The sequence below is a fragment of the Alligator sinensis genome, unplaced genomic scaffold, assembly GCF_000455745.1.
Source record: "Alligator sinensis unplaced genomic scaffold, ASM45574v1 scaffold597_1, whole genome shotgun sequence".
Taxonomy (NCBI): Eukaryota; Metazoa; Chordata; order Crocodylia; family Alligatoridae; genus Alligator; species Alligator sinensis.
Genome location: NW_005842074.1, coordinates 843,062 through 862,790, shown reverse-complemented (window position 1 = coordinate 862,790; position 19,729 = coordinate 843,062). Strand labels below are relative to the sequence as shown.

The 19,729-nt window shown below is 46.3% G+C and overlaps 1 protein-coding gene across 2 annotated transcripts in view; it reads left to right on the top strand.

Moving 5' to 3' along the window:
* The first annotated feature begins 433 nt into the window (after window positions 1–433).
* LAMA1 (laminin subunit alpha 1) overlaps window positions 434–19,729 on the top strand; it is a 127,432-nt gene continuing 108,136 nt past the window's right edge. For both annotated transcript variants that reach the window (XM_025204249.1, XM_025204250.1), the window contains exons 1-2: window positions 434–600; window positions 1,888–2,000. In XM_025204249.1, coding sequence (XP_025060034.1) covers window positions 510–600; window positions 1,888–2,000 — 204 coding nt within the window. In that variant the 5' untranslated portion in view covers window positions 434–509. The remainder of the gene's footprint in view (window positions 601–1,887; window positions 2,001–19,729) is intronic.

Below are 19,729 nucleotides of genomic sequence, written 5' to 3'. Positions count from 1 at the left end.
CTTAGACATTTCAAAATACACTGCTCAAGTCCTTTCACATTTCTGTTTTCTGAGATCAGTTAAAAAGAATGGGTGCGGGCATAAGATACTTGCTGTATGATTCTTATCTGGGGTACTTTGAAATTTGCCTCCTGGGATTGATTTACACTGTAAAATAAGCTTAATGTCTGCCTATGAAATTACACTCTGTTATTCTTCAAAAATGACACCAATGTGACCTGGAATCAATATTGTTTGAAATGTTATTGTTCCTTCCACAAAGATGATGTATTTTCAGTACATTTATTTACCAAACTTCGGGACAAAGGGACATACACAGTGAAGAAGATTGCTCGATACCAGATACTACAGTGAAATGCACGTCTTTTTATTTTAATTGGTATGTCTCAAGATTGATAATATTTTTGGTTTACTTTTTATTCTTTTAAGGTTTGTTTCCGGCTATTTTAAATCTGGCTAGCAATGCTCATATCACCACCAATGCTACCTGTGGCGAGAAGGGACCCGAGATGTTCTGCAAACTGGTGGAACATGTTCCTGGTCGACCTCTACGCAATGCACAGTGCCGTGTCTGTGACAACAACAGTCCTAATCCCAAAGGCAAGTGTGTTGTGTTAATTGTGGAAGGATAGAACAGGACTCAAACAATATAATGTGCGTCTGGTATGCACTTGCTTAGAATACTCGCTAATGTTCACCTACATTTTGGGTAAAATTCAGGCTTTCTGACACAGGGGCAGACACAAAACCTTAAGTCCCACAAAAACCTCCATAGCAGGCTACATGGTAGAATTCTGCATAGGGGTCAACCTTTGTATGTTTTATTGGTTATTACCAAGGATCCTAGAAATGTGTTTACCACAGAAAAACATGGAATTTGTGTTGTTTACAGAGAATCTTTAGAATCCCTGGAAAATTTTTTTTTACTAAAAATAAAATGCTGGTTCCCCAGTGGGAACCAATAGTTTTTACAGCCCCTGCAGCAGTCCACTGGTGGGGGTGGAGAATCTACTGGCACATAGAGAAGCAACAGAGATGGCAGCCCCATTTCCCTGCCCCCCGGCCCCAGCCGCTGATTGGCTAAGAGGGCTACCCATTGTGCGGCCCTGCTCCTCTCCACTAATCAATGGCGAAAGCCAGTACTTTTGGCCAATCAGTGGCGAGTGGCAGGGCCACAGCCCCTTGACCAATCAGCATTCTGGGGGGCTTGCCATGGAAAGTGCAGATTTTTATGATTTTTTTTTTTTAAATAGGAGAAGTTTGGGTTTTTATCACAGAAAATTAGGATCCCTGTTTACTAATATAAGGATAAAATATCTACTGTGCAACTTAAATACATGCTAAGTAAGAGAAGGAATAATGAGTAGGGATGTAAATATCATTTTTTTTTCAATCGTTTAACCTCCTCTAATAAAATTTGGTTAAACAATTAACTGATAACACAGCAGCTTGGACACAGCTGCTGCTGGGAGCCACTCCCTGCTACTGGAGCCCTTTGACTGGGGGGAGAGGGAAGAGAAGGCAAGCCCAGTTAGATAACACAGCCTACCTGAAACCCTGCTGGGAGGGAGGGAGCACCTGTAAACAAGCAGCTAATTGCTTAATTGAGTCATTGGGCTGCTCCCTGTTTTCCTCTTAGGCTGGGTATCAGTCCTCCTCCCATCCCCTCCTCCTCACTCCTCCCTCCCACCTGCCTGCCTTGCTGCTTTCTGATTCCTTCTGGGGCACTGCACAGCTTCCCTTCCTCAATTCCCTGCCACACTGCGCCTACCCTGTGCTAAAGGATGAGCTAACCAGTTATCACTGCACTTATAGTTTAAACAATTAATTGTTTAACCTTTCACATCCCTAATAATGAAATTAAAAGACTTTCTTGTTTAAAAACAGAACAGCACCCTATCTCCAATGCTATAGATGGTACGAATAATTGGTGGCAAAGTCCCAGCATTCAGAATGGGAGAGAATATCACTGGGTCACCATCACCCTGGATCTAAGACAGGTGAGTAACAACAAGAAGCACAAAATCATTTATTTTCCCTGTGATGTAAGCCTAATCAGGTGATTGGAGCTCTACTTGATAGTTTTTAGGTACCTAAAAAAATTAGCTCTGCATTATATTATAATCATCATTCAATATCCCTTATGGACTAAACAGCATTAAGATGATGGTAAGACTTGATTGATATGTTTCAGGGTTTGGCAATCTATGGTCCACAGGCTAGATCTGGCCTTGGGCAGCTTGGAGGATCTGCAGCATGCTGTGGCCTGGGCAGCAGATGGGATATGACCAGGGTTCTACTGCCTGCCTCATTCTATCTATTCCAGACGTGGGCAAAATATGGCTTGCAGGCCAGATTCAGCCAGCCAATGGATTTTATCTGGTCTGCATTGAGTCCCTTGGCCCTGCTTGGCCCATAAATCAGGGGGCAGGCTGGGCCATGGTGTGTGGTCCTGTGGCCTGCAGGGGTGCAGCAGGGCAGGGGCAGCATGACAGCTGGATTGGACTTCCCAGCAGCCCCCAGGGTAGTGGATCACTCTGTCTGGCTGCTGCCGCCAGTCCACCCTGCACCCACTGCCAGAGGCTCCAGATGGGGCAGGTAGGGTCTCAGTGGAGACTGGTCTTGGACCCTCACTGTAGGGCATGCTCAGCTAGGCAGATGGGATGGGGCTGCAGGCGAGCGGGGAGTGATATCTGGGAGCGGGATGGGCAGGCAGGGCCAGGGCTGAGATTGTGGGGCAGTGATAGCCCTGCATGTCCCTGTCTGAGGAGCTGGCACCCATTGCAGTGACTTGCATGAGTGGATTGTAGTTTGGCCCCAGGCCCCAGCCCTGTGCTGTCACCACCCCTTGATCCTGGCCCACCCTGCTCTCTGTCTGCCTCTATCCCAACAGCTCAGCCAAGCGTGCCCTTCCTGCAGGGGTCCTGGGCCAGTGTCCATGGATACCCTGCCTGCCTGCTTTATCTGGCACCCCTAGTAGTGGGTGCAGGGCAGATTGCCTGGGATCAGATAGGACCAATTGCCCCCCCTACCCTCTGCCCTTGCTGCACAGAGCTGTGTCAGCACCCCCCTGCCTCACGGGGCCAGGTCAGTGCCCTCTTTCCCCACCTCTGGCCTGCAACAGCTCACTGAAACTTCTTAAGTGGCTCTCCGGCCTAAATAATTGCCCACCCCGATCTATTCCTTCCACAACAGCCAAGGCCCTAGGGCAGGGGTGGGCAATTATTTGGGGGGGGCACTTAATGAGTTTTGCGGGTTGTTGAGGGCTGCATAGGTAGCCCCACCCCCTGGTTGCTATCTTGGGACTGGAAGTCCTGCCCACTAACCCCTGACCTTTGCTACCAGACCTCCCTCTCCTTGCCCTGCCTGCAGAAATACTCCTTTATGGTGGGGTGGGGGGTTTGCCATCTTAGAACCAGAAAAAAATCAAATCATACACTGACAGTCAATCACCTGCTAGAACGGATTTCAGTTTTATTACAAAAAATATTTGTCATGATTTGTGTTTGTGTAGTGTGTATAGAAGGTATTGCATCATAACTCAAAAATACAGTCTTACTCTTTTAAATTGTGTGTGGGGTATAGGGATGTGTGTGTATGGTGGGGTGTGGGCAATTGTCGGGGGGACAGGGTATGTTAAGGTCTGTGTATATGTGGAGGGGTTGTGGGGGCAGGGTGTGGGTGTGTGATTTGTGGGGTGTGGAGACCCTCTGCACACCCTGCTATGGCGCACAGCCACTGGTGCCTGGTGGGGCGGCTCCAGGCAGTGCTGTGTATGGGAAGGTGAGAGGTGCAGCCTGCCTGACCGCCTCTGTTGTGGGGGCTCCACGCGTGCCTGTAGCTCCCGCCCTCACACAGGGCAGCCCTGCTGGACCTCACGGGAAGCAGGGAGCAGGCTTCATCTACTCCTGATCCGCAGAGCTGCACGGTGGGGGCAGGAAGGCAGCGGCTCCAGCGGGGGCTTCCCCCAATTCACAGCCCGCAAAAGAGACAGGAGCAGCAGCCGGACAGGAACCGTGGGGCCAGGTTGGCTCCTGCCGCAGTCTCCATCTGGGCGTTGCAGTGTGAACTGCATGGCACGGCATGGCATGGAGCCAACCAGCCTGGCTGGGCACCCCGCAGTTCCCGGCTGCAATGCCAGGCACAGAACACAGCAGGAGCTGGTCTGGCCCTGTGGGTCCCATTCTCTGCCACTTCTCCTACCTACCCCGGGTCCTGCTGCTGCTGGCTCCTATCATCTTTCACAGGCAGCCTGGGGAAGATAAATATTCATTTTTAAAAATTTTTAGGTGTCCCATGAGCCAGATAGAATGGCCTGGTGGGCTGGATGCGGCCTGCAGGCCATATTTTGCCTGCCTCTGCCTTAAGGGGATGTCCTTAGGGTCTGTTGTCTGCCTTGTTCTCTCTGTTCCCTTTGCAGTGTCTGCTGACCACCCAGCCCTCCATGCTCTTTTCCGATAGTGCCTGTGAATTTAATTCTTTCCAACACCATTAGCCTTTGAATCAGTGGCAAGGGTAAGCACAGGTGGCTTGGGCATTCCAGGGGGTTGAGGTTTGCTGCCTGTAGCAGGGTTCTGGGTCACAGGTTCTGGCCTGTAGAGGCACAAGTTTGCCAGCCCTTGGCTTTTTAAAAAATTTATTTAAGCATGATTTGTCAATCATTTCGGGGAAAAAAATATTTTTCATAATAGTGCTTTTGGAGTTGTCAGTCATACCTGGTTTAAGCAGGAACTAACTTTTCTGTTTACTAAAACATATAGTCTCCTGATAACTGTGTGATATCTCAATCAAGAGAGTAAATGCTTTTGAGTAAGACGTACTAAAAACACTGCTGGGGGGTTTGAATACTGCACTCTGTTGTCTAACGTTCAGTTACCAACAGCCTTTCATCTGAAGTAAGTATAGTAATCAAGGTATTCAGCTTTCGAAGAAGGAAGGAATTTATTGAATGATTAATGTTGGCTCTCACGATTACTGTATGTAAATCGATTATTGCCTATTAACTTGTAGAAATCAGGCTTTTCAGTTAATATGAAATTATATAAATTAATCCCAGTTTATCATATCAGATCTTTTCTGTCTTTTAACTTACAGCATCAAATATAAAACACTGAAGTAATGCAATATATTGGTTAGGTTTCAAATCAGATAAGTCAGGGTATTTACAGTTATAGGTTCTAGAGAAAGTAAAAGTAACAATTACACATCTCTCTGGGGATGAATTCTCAGGAATAGAATACTGCACAGTTACAAGGAGCCTGAAATAACATTGCTGTCAAAACTCTAATTTTCGATTTCCTGACTCTTGGTAATTTTATTTTGAAACCATATTATTACACTAACATAAGTCATTATTTTATTATATTATTACTTTGATTAAAAAAAATAAATAGCCTCTGTTTAATTTTAATATTCAGATGGTCCAAGTTGAAGCTTAATCTTAATTCAGGGTTGGTCTGACTTGCTTTCTCTTATTGCTTTTGTACCTGATCATCATCTGCTCATACTAAGGACAAAAGGGAGTGCCCCCATTTGGCCTGGACACCTGCAGTTTCTACTTCTGATGAAGTGATTTAGCCTCCAGAATCCACAGAACCTGTGGACATCCCAAAAAAACAGGTGTAATGGGCTTCACCTCTAAGGCAGCTCTGGCACCCTCTGGCAGCTACCCCAAGCCTGTTCTGCACACCAGTGATACTGCCCTGTCTCTGCCTGCCATATCTTAATGGTAATTAATATAAATTTGGGAGTCAGCCCTCAGGCTGCTGGTGTGAAATCTTAGGCATCTTAGGTGACCCTGTTCATCACTGGGTCACCTTTGTCTGGCCCAATCTTTATTTGCATCACCTTCAAGCAGGGTGTCTCTACCCTCCAGTTTGCCTGTCTTGGCCCACCTTAGACTACTGGGCCTCTCTTGGCCCACCTTGGGCCCCCAGGCCTCTGTCGGCTACCATTCACCTCTACATTTCCTTGGGGCCTGATGCCCTCTACTCTGCTGTTGGGCATTAGCTCCAGAGTCTTGGCCTGCCCCTAGATCAGCTGCCACCACACTACTTCATCAAATGTGCTTAGTAGCCTCCCAATACCCCGCAAATGACCCCATACCTTACAGCAAAAGAAACACAAACAAAACCCATAGCCATAAATGAGGTTTCCTTTCCTAAGGTTCTCCCCATTTCTCTCTTGCTTGCTACTGCCAGTCCTACTGCCAGCCCCCAGCCTCAGTCTCCTCTCCTACTCATTATAACGTCTTTCTTTCCAGGGAACTCCTTCCCCTCTGGCTGTCAGGGCCAGACTTGCAGCTCTCAGCAGGTTCTCCTTTCCCCACTGTGGCCTGGGTTAGCCTGACTCTTCAGCCCAGGAGCAAGGGTCATACAGCATCTAAACCCTTCTAGTAATTGACCTCCCCTTCTTTAATGAGGTTCTTCATTAGTATGATACTTTGCAGCCTATATCCTGCAGACTGCAGCCCCATAGTGTTGCTATCTGCAGTACTTTAGTGGTATAGCTCTGCTGCCTGGAGCTCAGCACTTCATAGCCTGCACCTTCTGCAGTAACAAGGGTTAGGTGCATCTCTGGGAATTATGCACAGAAAAATTCAAAATTATGTGCAGGAAAACTCAACTCAAAATTATGCAAAATTAATTACATTTATTTATTTATTTATATATTTTTACAAATGAAGCTAAATATAATGCTATTTGAATGTCTTTAGAAATATATGCAGGTACTGCATTTGTATGATGGGGGTTGATGCAGGGTATGTGTGTGTGAGGGATTTGTGAAGGTGTTGGGGGGTGTGGGTGTGTATGTAGGGTTTGTGGGGGGGTTATGAAGGTGTGAGGGGTATGTGTGGGACTTGTGGGCGAGTGTGGGGTTTGTGGAGGGGTGTGGGTATGGCAGTATGTGGGGTTTGTGGGTGGACATGTGCTTTATGGGGGGATGTGAAGGGGTGTGTGTTTGGGGCCCCCTGCACACACCCACCCATGGTGCATAGCTCCTGCCACTGCTGGCTCAGCAACAGCGGGCAGTGGGCTCTTGGGGTGCTCATGGTCATGACAGGCAGAGCCTGCTGGAAGCCCCATGTGGAAACACAGAGCTGGATGGCCTGACCCAATGGTGCATGGACTGAGAGCTGTGCACCATTGGGCCGGGGGGGGGGCTTCGTGCCACCACACGGGGCTTCCAGCACTCCAGCAAAATGTGGAGATAAGCAGGAGCCCACCTGGCCTGATGGTGCATGACTGTCCTTCCATGTGTGGCTTCCCACCTGGCCCAACAGCATGCAGCTCCCAGTCCATATGCCACTGGGCTGGGCCAGTCCTCCATACAGGGCTTCTAGCCCTGCAGCAGGAAGCTGCACATGCAGACATGGAGTCACATGCCATCAGGCCAGGCGGGCACCTGCTTGCCTCCACATGCGGCTTCCCGCTGAAGTGCTGGAAGCCCCATGTGGAGGCACGTTGTCAGTCAGCTCGGCCCAATGGCACGCTGCTTATACCCACCTACAAATTGCCCACCCACCCACAAACCCCATGCCCACCTCTCTCCCCCACTTGCAGGAGCTCCCCTCCCCACTTACGCAGCTGTCCACATCACGAAGGTGGAGACACAGAGCTTGCCATGGTTAAATTATGCAAAATTATGCAATTATGCATGATCATGCCTTTCATGCACAAAATTGTGCAGACGCATAATTGCATAACTCCCAGGGTGTAGTTAGGGGCCTCTCTTACACTAGGTTTATCTGTTTAGAAGATAGTTCCTTTGCACTAGTTTTGAGGCCTCTTTACAATGAAGTTTGGAGCACACTTGTCAGGTTTTTTTCCTTCCCCCAGCTCCAAGAAATGAGATTCCACGATATTTTTGTCAGTCTGTCAACAAGGGTTAGATTAATAACAGTGCTTCATAAGAGGGGGAAAAATGTACATTTAAGAGAAGTTGGTTATTATTGTTTGGGGAGCTTGCATAAAATGTAGCAGCCTTTAACACTATTCTGTTACCTATGAAAATCGTGTTTGCAAATCCTTAGCCAGAATAATGTGTATTGATAACAAATCTTGGATAAATGCTGTTTATTGAGGAAAAAATAGAGCAAAGTTTTAAACTGAAATTGATAACAAGGAACTTTCTAGAGCAGTGATTCTCAACTAGAATGGCACAGCCCCCTGGGGAGCTGTATGGACCTTTTAAGGATGCCCCTGTGCTGCACAATATTAGCAGTTAGGTCTGTAAATACCTGCACATGATTTACAAGATAAACCCAGAGATTTCAAATAGACATTTTTAGTTGTGATCTTTTAGAGGTCTCTGCAACAGAAGTATTGCTCTATTATTTTTACACAGTCAAACAATGAGTGAAAGTAAAGAGCTGACATTTACTGAGGGATCCTGTGAATTTAACAAGGAGTACCTTGAGTTTAAAAAAGTTAAGAGCCACTGCTTTAGAGCCTAGAGTGATGATGAAGTGTAGATTTAAAAATCAGATATCTTAAAATGAAGCAGTGGTTGCAGTAGCTGTTTGGTTTTTTGTAATTAGAAAGCAGCGCTGGGTTGGGACCGTAATTACATTATATCTTTTAACAACTACAAAGTGTTTGGATGGAACTTTGTTGTCATTTGAACAGTTTACATTGTGTTGTAAATGGACAAACAGGAAGGAATTAACAGGAAGGGACATTAGCATTTTGTCTTCCTGTAATATTCTGCCAAATGGGTGATATTTGTAGCCTGGAAACAGACCAGCTAAACTGCTGTCAAACTCCTTTATTCTCTATGGTCTTTGCACTGTTGATGTTTCCCCAGTACATGGCTTTTCTCTCCTGAGTCAGGCTCAGATTCACTAATTTGATTTGAAATGTTTCTCCCCTGAGGGCCTTTCTTCTGTGTTTTCCTTAGAGCTCTTGAAAGAGAGAACACATTTAAGGCTATGGGATCTGAATGTAAATTACTACCCCATGAGGAAGGATTTGGGCTAAGAAAGATTGCCTCAGGTCACTGAGTTATTAGAGCTGATTTGTGCAGTATTATTATGCAGAGCAAGTTACAACAAGTAATAAGAGGAAACTAAATGCACGTATGAAAAATCTTAGAGAATGTAGTAAATATTTATTTCTAAAAGTAGATTGTAAATGAATTAAAATTTGCCTTGAGCAGTATTTGGGACTCTGTTTTACCAGTTTTCAAAGTATTTCTGAGAATCGGTGTCTGTATCTGTATATGTGGTTGTATCTAGCTGGCATTGATATTGTGAGTTACTTCATTTATATTCCAGGATTTATATAATGTATTTATTTAGTAGATTTAATTAAATGTGATATGTAGATTTTTTTTCTTTTGCAGGACTTTTGTGATGTGAGTATGTTTGGCTGTTATTTATTGTCTGACTTTTTTACTGAAGATTTATCAGAACAAAATGGATGAAACACATTTTGGGATTGTTTGGTATCTACTTTACATAATCCTGCAATCCCAGAGTTGATGAATTCTAGAGCAGGGGGACATATCCTAGGCTTGACTCCAAGGCACGTGCCTTCTCAGTTGATGCAAATCAAGGGTATCAAACTCCAATTGTTTGAAAAGCTGAATTCCCTCCTTTTCAGGTGCCTGTGGGCTGTAACCTGGCTCTCATACTGGCAGCCCCGATAGTGCCACAGGCTGTGGGGTCACTGGTTTAGAGAATGTGTGAGGGCAGATCAAGGAAACTGGAGGAGCTGCTGCCAGCAGAGTTCTCAGTGTGAGAAGCTTTGCTGTACTGCTCCTTCTGCTCAGTTGCTGGGCAGTAGAGAGCAGCACAGCCCTCTGCCTGATTCTCACACCAGACTTCTCTGTGAGAGACATGGGAAGGGACTTTGCCCTTTTTCGTGGCTCCTGGGCACCAGGCAGAGCAGTGCTGTCCCCTGCCAGCTTCTTCCTTTTGCCCTCCCCACTGCTCTGCTGAGTGGCTTGAGGGCAGGGGAGGGGAAACTGTCTGGCAGGGAACTGGACTCAGGGGCTGTGTCCACACTAGCATGGACATTTGGTTCCTCAGGGACAGGTAGCGGCAGTGTAACTTGGAGCATTGCTGTATATTCCTAGGGAATGCCTGTGCCTTGCACATTTTGGCGTGTGGCAAGTTGCCCTGGGTGGTGCTGGGGAGGCTGGGACCAGCACTGAACTGGCCCCAGCAGTCTTACCTAGGGTCTTGGGGGTCTCCTGGAGCTGCAGCAGTGGTAATTCTGTTGCACAGAGCCTGGCCAGCAGCTGCAGTACAGCTCCATGTGACCTGGCTCTTCTTGTGAGCAGCATATGCTGCCAATGTGTACATTGCTCCACTTTTTTTTTTCTGTGGATTTTTTTTGACCCCTGGATATCCAGGGGTCAAAAAAACCTGCAGAAAAACAAAAAGCAGAGTAGCTCACACACAGGCAGAGCTCCTTTGCAGCACAGAGAACATCTGAATGTGAAGTATGTGGTGCTGCAGATGTGTTTGTGGTGCCACATACCACACAGCCGCACTCATCTGGACATGGTCAAGGGGTGCGTCCACACATGCAGGCATATGCACTTACAGCAGCTCAAACAGCAGTGGCACAAATCTGTGCCAGAAATTTGTGGCCCCATGTCTGCATGCCTGCCAGACCTGGACAGGGACTGCACGGCTACCTGGGCTGTCGTCTGGGCACTGCAGCAGAGCCTCTTGCACCTCTAGATTACAGCAGCTCAAACAGCAGTGGCACAAATCTGTGCCAGAAATTTGTGGCCCCATGTCTGCATGCCTGCCAGACCTGGACAGGGACTGCACGGCTACCTGGGCTGTCGTCTGGGCACTGCAGCAGAGCCTCTTGCACCTCTAGACCAGCTGCCAATGGGCCATGGCTGCACAGTTGGCCTTCGGGAGGCAGCGCTGTCATGTGTTCTGGTGCCCTCGCTCTGCCATCTAGGCAGTTATTGTCCTGATGATGTGCTTCTTGTGGTGGCCCACTTTGAACTGTTGAAGCATGTTCTCCTGCCCCAAATGGCCAGGAGGTGAGCCATCTCAGCTGCCCCCCAGCTGGGCCCCTCAGAGGGTTGGGTCATGCAGCTCCCCTGAAGCAACAGCGGCCGCTGGAGTGCTCCTGGCTCGTTCCTGGCAGAGATCCCTGGTATTGCTTGTGTGTGCCCTCACACAGGACCGAGCCACTCTTGCTGTCACCTGGGGTCCCGGCACCACATTCAAGAGCAGTGTGTCCTTAGACCAGGCCAGGTCCTGCCTCCACGTGCCCTGTACGCTGTCGGGCTGGCCTGGTTCCACGGATGGCTTTTTTCGTTCCCAGCATGCCTCTTGTGGCATCTCAAACTGCTTTGAGGCGCTGCAACAGGTACGTGTTTGCTCATCTTGACACGGCCAGGGAGGCTGTCTCTGTGGTAACGGGGCAAATCCCCTGCCTGCTTGTCACATGGGAGTCCCATGTATTCTTAGCTGGCAGTGTTTTTGCCTGACCCCTCTGCTCCCAACACCGGGAGTTGAATGGAAGGAACAATGCTGTGAGCCCCCTGCCTGCTTCTGACACTGGAATCACAGGAGTGAGAAGGGAGACCAGGAACAGAGCAGAGGAGAAGCTGTTCTGTGTGGGGGGCTTTGACCTCCTACTCCTTTCCCTTTCTGGATAGGTCTGGAGGCAGGGGTGACTGGCGCCTCCCGAGTGTGGTGGGACATCAGCAGGGCATGACCGGCAGGGGAGGTGCTCCCTCAGTGGCCAGCTGGTGACTGGTCACCTAGCGCACTGGTGGCATGGAAGTGCCAATTTGAGGCAGGACACAAGCACTCTCTGTGCCCCTCTATCAGCTTGCTGTCGGGGGGCACCAGCACTCTTGGTGGGGGACCCCCCATGCCCCACCTACACATCACCTATGCTGGGAGGGGAAGCAAAGTGAAGCACAGCCCCCAGACCCTTTCCCAAACTGGGCACTGCTGGGCTTGGGTAAGGGGCTGGGTGGGCATTTTGCTCCATTGCTCTCTCTCTACTCTGCTCCTAGAGACTGCAAGTGGAGGGGGGAGGCTTTTCCCCAGAGCCCAGTCTAGGCAGATACAGGGAATCTTTCCCTGCTTCTCCAGTCTCTCTGGGATTGGGACAATTGGAGCAGGCAATGCTCGCTTCACTTTCTCCAGACTGATATCATCCTGGTCTCCGAAGACACAGAGAGTAGGGGAGAAGGGAGCAGTTGTGGAAAGATTTCATCCAAGCAACATAGTGGACAGAAATGGCTTTTGCCAGGGCTTGGCAGTTCTACCAGCAATGTGGGACCAGAGTGGGGGCTGTAGGGCTCTGGCCATGGTGGCAGCCTGTGCCCCAAGAAGAGTCAGGTGCTGGCTGCCCCAGCAGCTCTATAGGTAAACCCTGCCATGCTCTGGCCATAGTTGCATGGCTTCCTGTGGCAGCAGCGAGCACCTTGGCTTCTGCTGGGAGGTGGCAGCACCGGCAGCACCAGCAGCACTAATAGACAGCTTTTCCACCGCAGCCAAAGCCGGACGTTTGACACTCCTGATGTGAGTAGTTGTAGCTCTGTTGAAGTCCGTTCACAACAGCTGAGGAGCTGCTCCCCCTTTGTTTACTAGATTCTAGGTACTCCAAGTTTCAGGGAACAACCTTCCCCCACCACTCAAGTGCATTCTTTTGCCATATATTGTAGCTTGGACCTCGTTTTGTTAAGTCTAGAGAGAAATGGATAGACAAACAGCTTGATGGATGCTAGTTAAAAGAGGAGTGTTGACGAAGAGAATGTTGTGGTTACTCTTTAAGGCTAGGGACAGAAATTACACACAAACCGGTATAAGTGATTGGAAACTGGTTCAGATCTGTAACACAACAGAAGTTCAGTGCATATAAACTGCTTTCAAAATGGCCGAAACTGGTTTAAGATAAATCTGGATGGATGTAGTATCAGACTTAACTGATTTAGGTTAAATCAGTTTTTTGAATGTCTGTCCCAGTTCCCCTCCAGATTCAAGTTAACTCACAGTCCTCCAGCCTCTCAGGATGATTTGTACCTTGCCCCCACAAGCCTCTCATCTTGCAGGGTGGGCGGGCTAGCCTTGGCCCGAGCTGTCTGCTCCAGCCAAGTAGGGAGGCATGCTCTAGCACCTCCTGGTTTCTGGCCTGAGCCACTGCAGCCATGTGGCTGCATTTCCGGAATCAAAAGTGAACGTCTGTTCACTTCCCTATCGGTTCAATATACGCAGCTTAGACTTACCTGAAAAGACTGAATCGATTCAGCCTCTGGCTCTTTGACTGTCTGTACTTAATCTATAGCTAATATTCAAATAGGTACTTAATGATTCTGAAATGCACATGATGCACAGTATTCTGGCATAATTCTCAGCCTGCTGAGGCCCAAATATACAATGTTGTTTTTATTTATGCATGGCTAAGATTCAGGGCTATGGAGGGAGCAGTTTAGCAGTGAGGTGCAATGTTGCAGTACTGGTATATAAGATAAGATATATTTCATGCTCTTTTGCTGCCTGTGGTGGAGGGCTACACAGAGGCCAAATACCTAGCAGCAAATAAAGGATAACGTATCTTGTGCCCAGTGGTGATCTGTTAGATTTTTTTTTTAGAAATACGAACAAATTGATGATGATGATGATGATTAGCGTCAATAGTATCTGGCACAGCTGAATTAGTTCTGTGAGCAGATTGTGCACTATTCAATGAAGAACATTATGTTATTGCTCTTCATTGTATATGAGATTTTCAACAACACGTAAAGGTATAAGACTTGGATTTTCAAAGGCACCCATCAATATTACAGTAAATCGACTCCTGACAGGATTAGGTCCTGTGCTGTGAAAAGCAGAAATGTAAAAATTCCTATGGTACAGAGCTATCCTTGAATTTTAAAGCAAAACCATTATTCCAATGTGGTTTTGAATATTGTAAAAATATTGAAACTTCTGATGAATTTGTGGCTTATAAATATTTCATATATTCTTCTTAGAGATTGTCATACTATTAACTTGTGATGTCTGCCATAAGTAAATCAAATATAATTATAATAATACTTAAAATGTATATCAGGCTTTCATCTTGAAATCACTTTTAGTGTCTTTCTGTAAAGGCATATTTTTAGCTGATGTAAATTGGATCTGCTCTACTGACTTTAGTGGACTGATGACAATTTATACTCTGTGTCAAGACCTTTATGTCGCTTCATGCTGATAGGCTTTTTCAACAGATGCAGAGGTCGCCATAGTATTCATAAAAATATTTCTTGAGTGAAATGAACTCATTATGTTTTAAAGACAGAGTTCCTCAGAATGGAGGAAATTGTTAAAGGCGGTAGTTCAGGACTTTTGACACCTTGTTGTATTCAGCTTGCCAAGGGGTAGTGGCAGAGTGGTTATAATGTCTTGCTATAGCTCCAGAGTCATACAGTAAGGTTTTCCTCAATTGACCTCACTGTAAGTAAGTACCTAGTCTGGTAGTTCTCGACCTTTTTAGATTCAGGGCATACCTCAGAAAATGCCGGTTCTTAGTTTTCAGTTATTTTTTTGACTGCAGGGAAATAAAAGAACAATTCTTCTGTTGCAAAGAACTCAGAAAGACCACAACAGGTCAAAATGTTTTTAACATCATAAACTCTTAATTGGAATCTCTGGGTTTATCTTGTGAAATGTGCTTGCACCAGTAGCAGTGCATGGCACCCCACTGGAAGATCCATGGCCTAGTCATTCAGATTAGTGCTTCAGAGGTGGATGGACATAACACACCATTGTTTTGCATGGACTGGCTATAGAAATTAGTGGGACTCATCACTGCTTTATTTTTTCTCTCTCCTACCCACCTTGTCTTTCCTAGCAGTGTCCCCTTTTTTTCTTTCTTGTCCTAGCCTCCTACCCTTTGTATCCTGATCACTGCTTTCTATTTAGAAGCTGTTTCCTGTGTTCCCTTCATAGTATCTGATGAAATAAGCTTCTGCTTACAAAAGCTTATGCATTTATGATTTACTTAGTCTATAACAGTGAGTCTCAACCAGGGTGCGTGGCACCTTAGGGTACCTTAATATCCTTTTGAGGGTGCTGCAGGGTGCCAGTGTTAGCACTGTTAGGTGTAAAAACATAAGTCACAAGATAAACCCAGAGATTTCAAATAGAAATCCATAGAGTTAAAAACATTTTGAGCCGTTGCAATCTTTCTGAGTTCTTTGCAATAGAAGAATTGCCCTACTATAATTTTTTGTAATCAAAAATAGATTGAAAACCAAGAGCTGACATTTTCTGAAAGGAGCATTGAGTCTATTGAGGGGTTCCTTGAGTCTCATAAGGTTGGGAGCCACTAGCTTATAAGGTGCAAATCTATCCTGCCTTCTGCTTGACCTCGCTAGCCTGCCTGTTAGACTTCGGCAGACTTTGAATTGGATTGGAATGCACCAGTGGTGCTCAGTCTTTTGACCCTGTCTGCAGGCTGGATCGGGCCCTGAAAACTAGGATCAGGCCTGAGCTGCCTCCTCTTGGCCCCACATGCCTGGATCAGGCCCCATAATGCCCCTGTACACCACCCCACCGGGTTGTATGTGCCAGGATTTTACTGCCCCACCCTGCCTACCTAGCCCTGTTTGCTGGGATTGCACAGATTTAATTTAGATTTGTTGGAACTAGAAAAAAACTTGCTTTTCTGGTAACAAGATGTAATTGTGCTGTATTTTTGTGCAGCACTGAATAAAACAGATTTTGCAGTTCCATTCAAAATGCAAAGTATCTGTTGGCTTTTGTAAATGTTTAAACTGCATGCCTTGTCAAATCATTTTGAAAAATGCACTTTTCTTTTCTTTAAATTGCCCTTTTGTGGTGGTTCAAGGTACAGGTTTTGGGGCACTGACCCTGAAGGGAAGATTTAGCTTAACTTACAAAATAACTAGTAGGAGCCAGTCTGCAAACAGACCACATTCTTCAGGGCTCATTTATTGTGCAGTCTTCTGCATTACAAAGTTTGTATTACACTTATGTGGTTTTTTACAAGGTATGCCATAGGACAGTTAATGAGATTCTGAAATTCAGTGGAAGGTCTCAGTTCCTTTGCTTTTACTTTGTGAAAGTGGGAAGTATAAGCTTGACAGAGTTTGGGTTTGACTAAGGATGTGGGGGTCTGAACTTTGCAGTTGGCTGCTTTCTGAATAAGTTAAACAATTTTGAAATTTGGGGAGAGGGCTTTCTAGTTTGAAGTAATCCCTTATGCTATATTTTTCAGGAGTTGGGCTCAAACATGTTTGGTTACATTAGACATATCTCTTCTCACAATAGTTTCCATTTATGCAAACTGAAAAATTATTGTGGAACTGGCAGTCTTTATTTTAAAAGATGCCTGGGACTAAACTTGCAGGGAAGAATTATAGGTCAGGGTTTTGGCAAAGAATTATAGGTCAGAGAATTGGCAAAGCAATGTGGGGAAAATTGGGCTATCATCTGCTATACTGGCTATTATCAACTGAGTTTAGGTTCTCACTTTCTTGACAGTGAGATATCTCTTGGCTGAGTGATAAGGAGGGGTCATTGGTAGTTAAAAATTATAATAAATATCTTTAAGGACTAAAAATGGATCAGACACTACTGCATCTGTATTTAGGGACACAAATTCTAGTAACATCAGTTTTTGGCAACTCTGGAAAATTAATAAACAAAGCAGAAGTGATAACATTATGACTTATTGCAGCTACAGACTAGTGGCTCATCAGTACAGGTTTATTTGTTTGGCCTTTGCAGTTGGCACTGACTGCAGGTAAAACAATACTTTATAATACATAACTGCCTGAGGATCACTAACTTGGTTTGGCTTGCCCTTTTTTCCATTGTAGTCGAGCCTAGAAATGAGCTCTTGGAAAGTTGCAAGGTGAAATTAAAATGGACAGGTGATTAGTTTTTGTAGCTCAGCTATGCAAACCAGTTTGTCACAAGACATTAAATGGTCATTAAAAGGAAGCAGGGGGTAGTTTGTGACCCACTAGCAGTGTTGTTAACTTTAACAATATAATCATCATCATCATCATCCTTTGCAGAAAAATGTGCTGAGAAATATATAAAATTATGTTTCTCTTACAGTGTTTTTGGCACAGCATCCACTCGGCGCAGCGGGGGGAGGGAGCTATGGATATTGGTAGCTGTAGAGCAGGCTTGTCCAACATACGGCCTGCGGGCTGCCAATATCTTTAAGGACTAAAAATGGATCAGACACTACTGCATCTGTATTTAGGGACACAAATTCTAGTAACATCAGTTTTTGGCAACTCTGGAAAATTAATAAACAAAGCAGAAGTGATAACATTATGACTTATTGCAGCTACAGACTAGTGGCTCATCAGTACAGGTTTATTTGTTTGGCCTTTGCAGTTGGCACTGACTGCAGGTAAAACAATACTTTATAATACATAACTGCCTGAGGATCACTAACTTGGTTTGGCTTGCCCTTTTTTCCATTGTAGTCGAGCCTAGAAATGAGCTCTTGGAAAGTTGCAAGGTGAAATTAAAATGGACAGGTGATTAGTTTTTGTAGCTCAGCTATGCAAACCAGTTTGTCACAAGACATTAAATGGTCATTAAAAGGAAGCAGGGGGTAGTTTGTGACCCACTAGCAGTGTTGTTAACTTTAACAATATAATCATCATCATCATCATCCTTTGCAGAAAAATGTGCTGAGAAATATATAAAATTATGTTTCTCTTACAGTGTTTTTGGCACAGCATCCACTCGGCGCAGCGGGGGGAGGGAGCTATGGATATTGGTAGCTGTAGAGCAGGCTTGTCCAACATACGGCCTGCGGGCTGCCATGCAGCCCACCAAGCTGTTTTCTGTGGCCCAAGGTGCTGCAACGGGAAACTAAAGTAAACACTATTTACTTTCATTCCCACCCCTTGTCCCTCCCCCAGTCCATCAGCAGCTTCTTAATGGCTGTTGAAGGGCTGGGGAAGGGACAAGGTTCCCACACGCACCGCGTCAGTTTGACATTGTCAACGTGGTGCAGCTCCTCCCCTCCCCCCTCATTTCACGGTGTCCCTTCCTAGCCCCGTCCCTCCCTTCCTCATTTGCATGCCGGCCTTGCCCTGTGCTGGTCACCGCTGGCCGTGCGGGCTGGAGCAGGTCACAGTGCAGCGGATGGGCAGGTGCAGGGGGTGCGGATGCCAGCTCAGAGGGATGCTGTGTCCGGGCCAGTGGGAGATGCTGCTGCTGCTGCAGCTGTGGCTGTTGGGGCGAGAAGCCGGCACTGCTCCTGCCTCCCTGCATTCCCCCGTGCCTGCAGACATTGCGCTGGGGTGGTGAGTCACGGGCCCTGGGGAGGGAGGGAGGGAGCCCTGCCAGTCGGGCTCGGGCTTTCCCGGGGGAAAGGGAGCAGGGGGGTGTCCCTGCACATCCCGCACCCCCCTGTAGGGTCCCCGCACATCCCCTGGGCTGCTGAGCCAAGGCGCGCAGGTGTGGGAGCATCCTCGAGGCCGCCCAGGTGGCAGGGAGGACACGGTGGGATCAGGCGGCACCCCTTAACCCCTGCACTCCCAGGCCATGGCCAGACTGGACAGGCCGCACGAGCACCCGCTCCTGCCCCCCACGGCTGGATGTCGCCCCAAGAGAGTGCCTGCAAACAAGAAACTAAAGATCTGTGATGCATTTCAACTAAGTATTTGAAAACTAGGAGGCATGAAACCATGATAATAGAAAGCTCTGCTAACCTTTGGAAAAATCAGATCCCTGCAACAATTCGCTGGAGCAAATACAGCGCAATGTCAACAGAGGTTTTGCATTCAAAAATGATTTTTACCCCTCTGCAAATTGTGGCTTTCCACGTGGACAAAGGCAGGGAATTAAGGGTGCAGCGGGGTGTACTCTCCTCTCCAGCACTGCTAGGGGGTTGTTTAAAATAAAACAGTGCCACCAGACCAAATTGTTTTTATTTTGGATTTTAAACCACATTTCCAGACCCTTGTCATTGTCACTTCCTGCAGCTTCATTGGTGTCAAAGGTCACATGACATCACTTCCTGATGTGATATCGCTTCCTGTGAGGTCTTTGAATATGGCTCGCCGGCCCACTGGGTGATAAAAAGGTCATGATCCGGCCCCACATTCAAAAAGTTTGGACACCCCTGCTGTAGAGAGTAGAAGATGCAAGACCTCATGAGCCTCTGCATGCTGAAGGTCTACAGAGATGGAGATATCTAGATAAGCTGCAGATAGTCATCTTTTGGGACATCCCTGTCTGCTACTTTATTCTTATAACTCTGCCTGCAACACATTTAGATATTGAGTGCGTAGACTATGTACTAGCAGGTAGATTTTTATTAATGTAATGTAATGCAACAATGTATGCTATTCAATGAAATTAATATGAATATTTCACTTTAATTAAACATTTCAGAATAAGAATTCAATTAAAATATTTTTTCATAGCCGTTATGTCTTCCTGTAACATTAATGTTCAGTGTCTTACAAATTAACTTAGGATGATGCAGATGAGACATGGGAGGAACACAGAGAGGACTCCATAGAATGATGCATTTAAGTGCTCATTAAGTAGAATCATAGGATCCAGTGAAGAAAGCCTGAGAAAATAGCCCTTTATCTAGGATGACTAGGTACACTCATTGACAATTCTGAAAATGTACACTAATTTTAGGTGTATCAGTTTATGGGTGCCCAACTTTATATAACTTGGATTTAATTTTCAGACACATCAGACCCCCACAGGTTTGTTGATTTCAGCTGCTGTTTCTGGCTGCCTAGGACC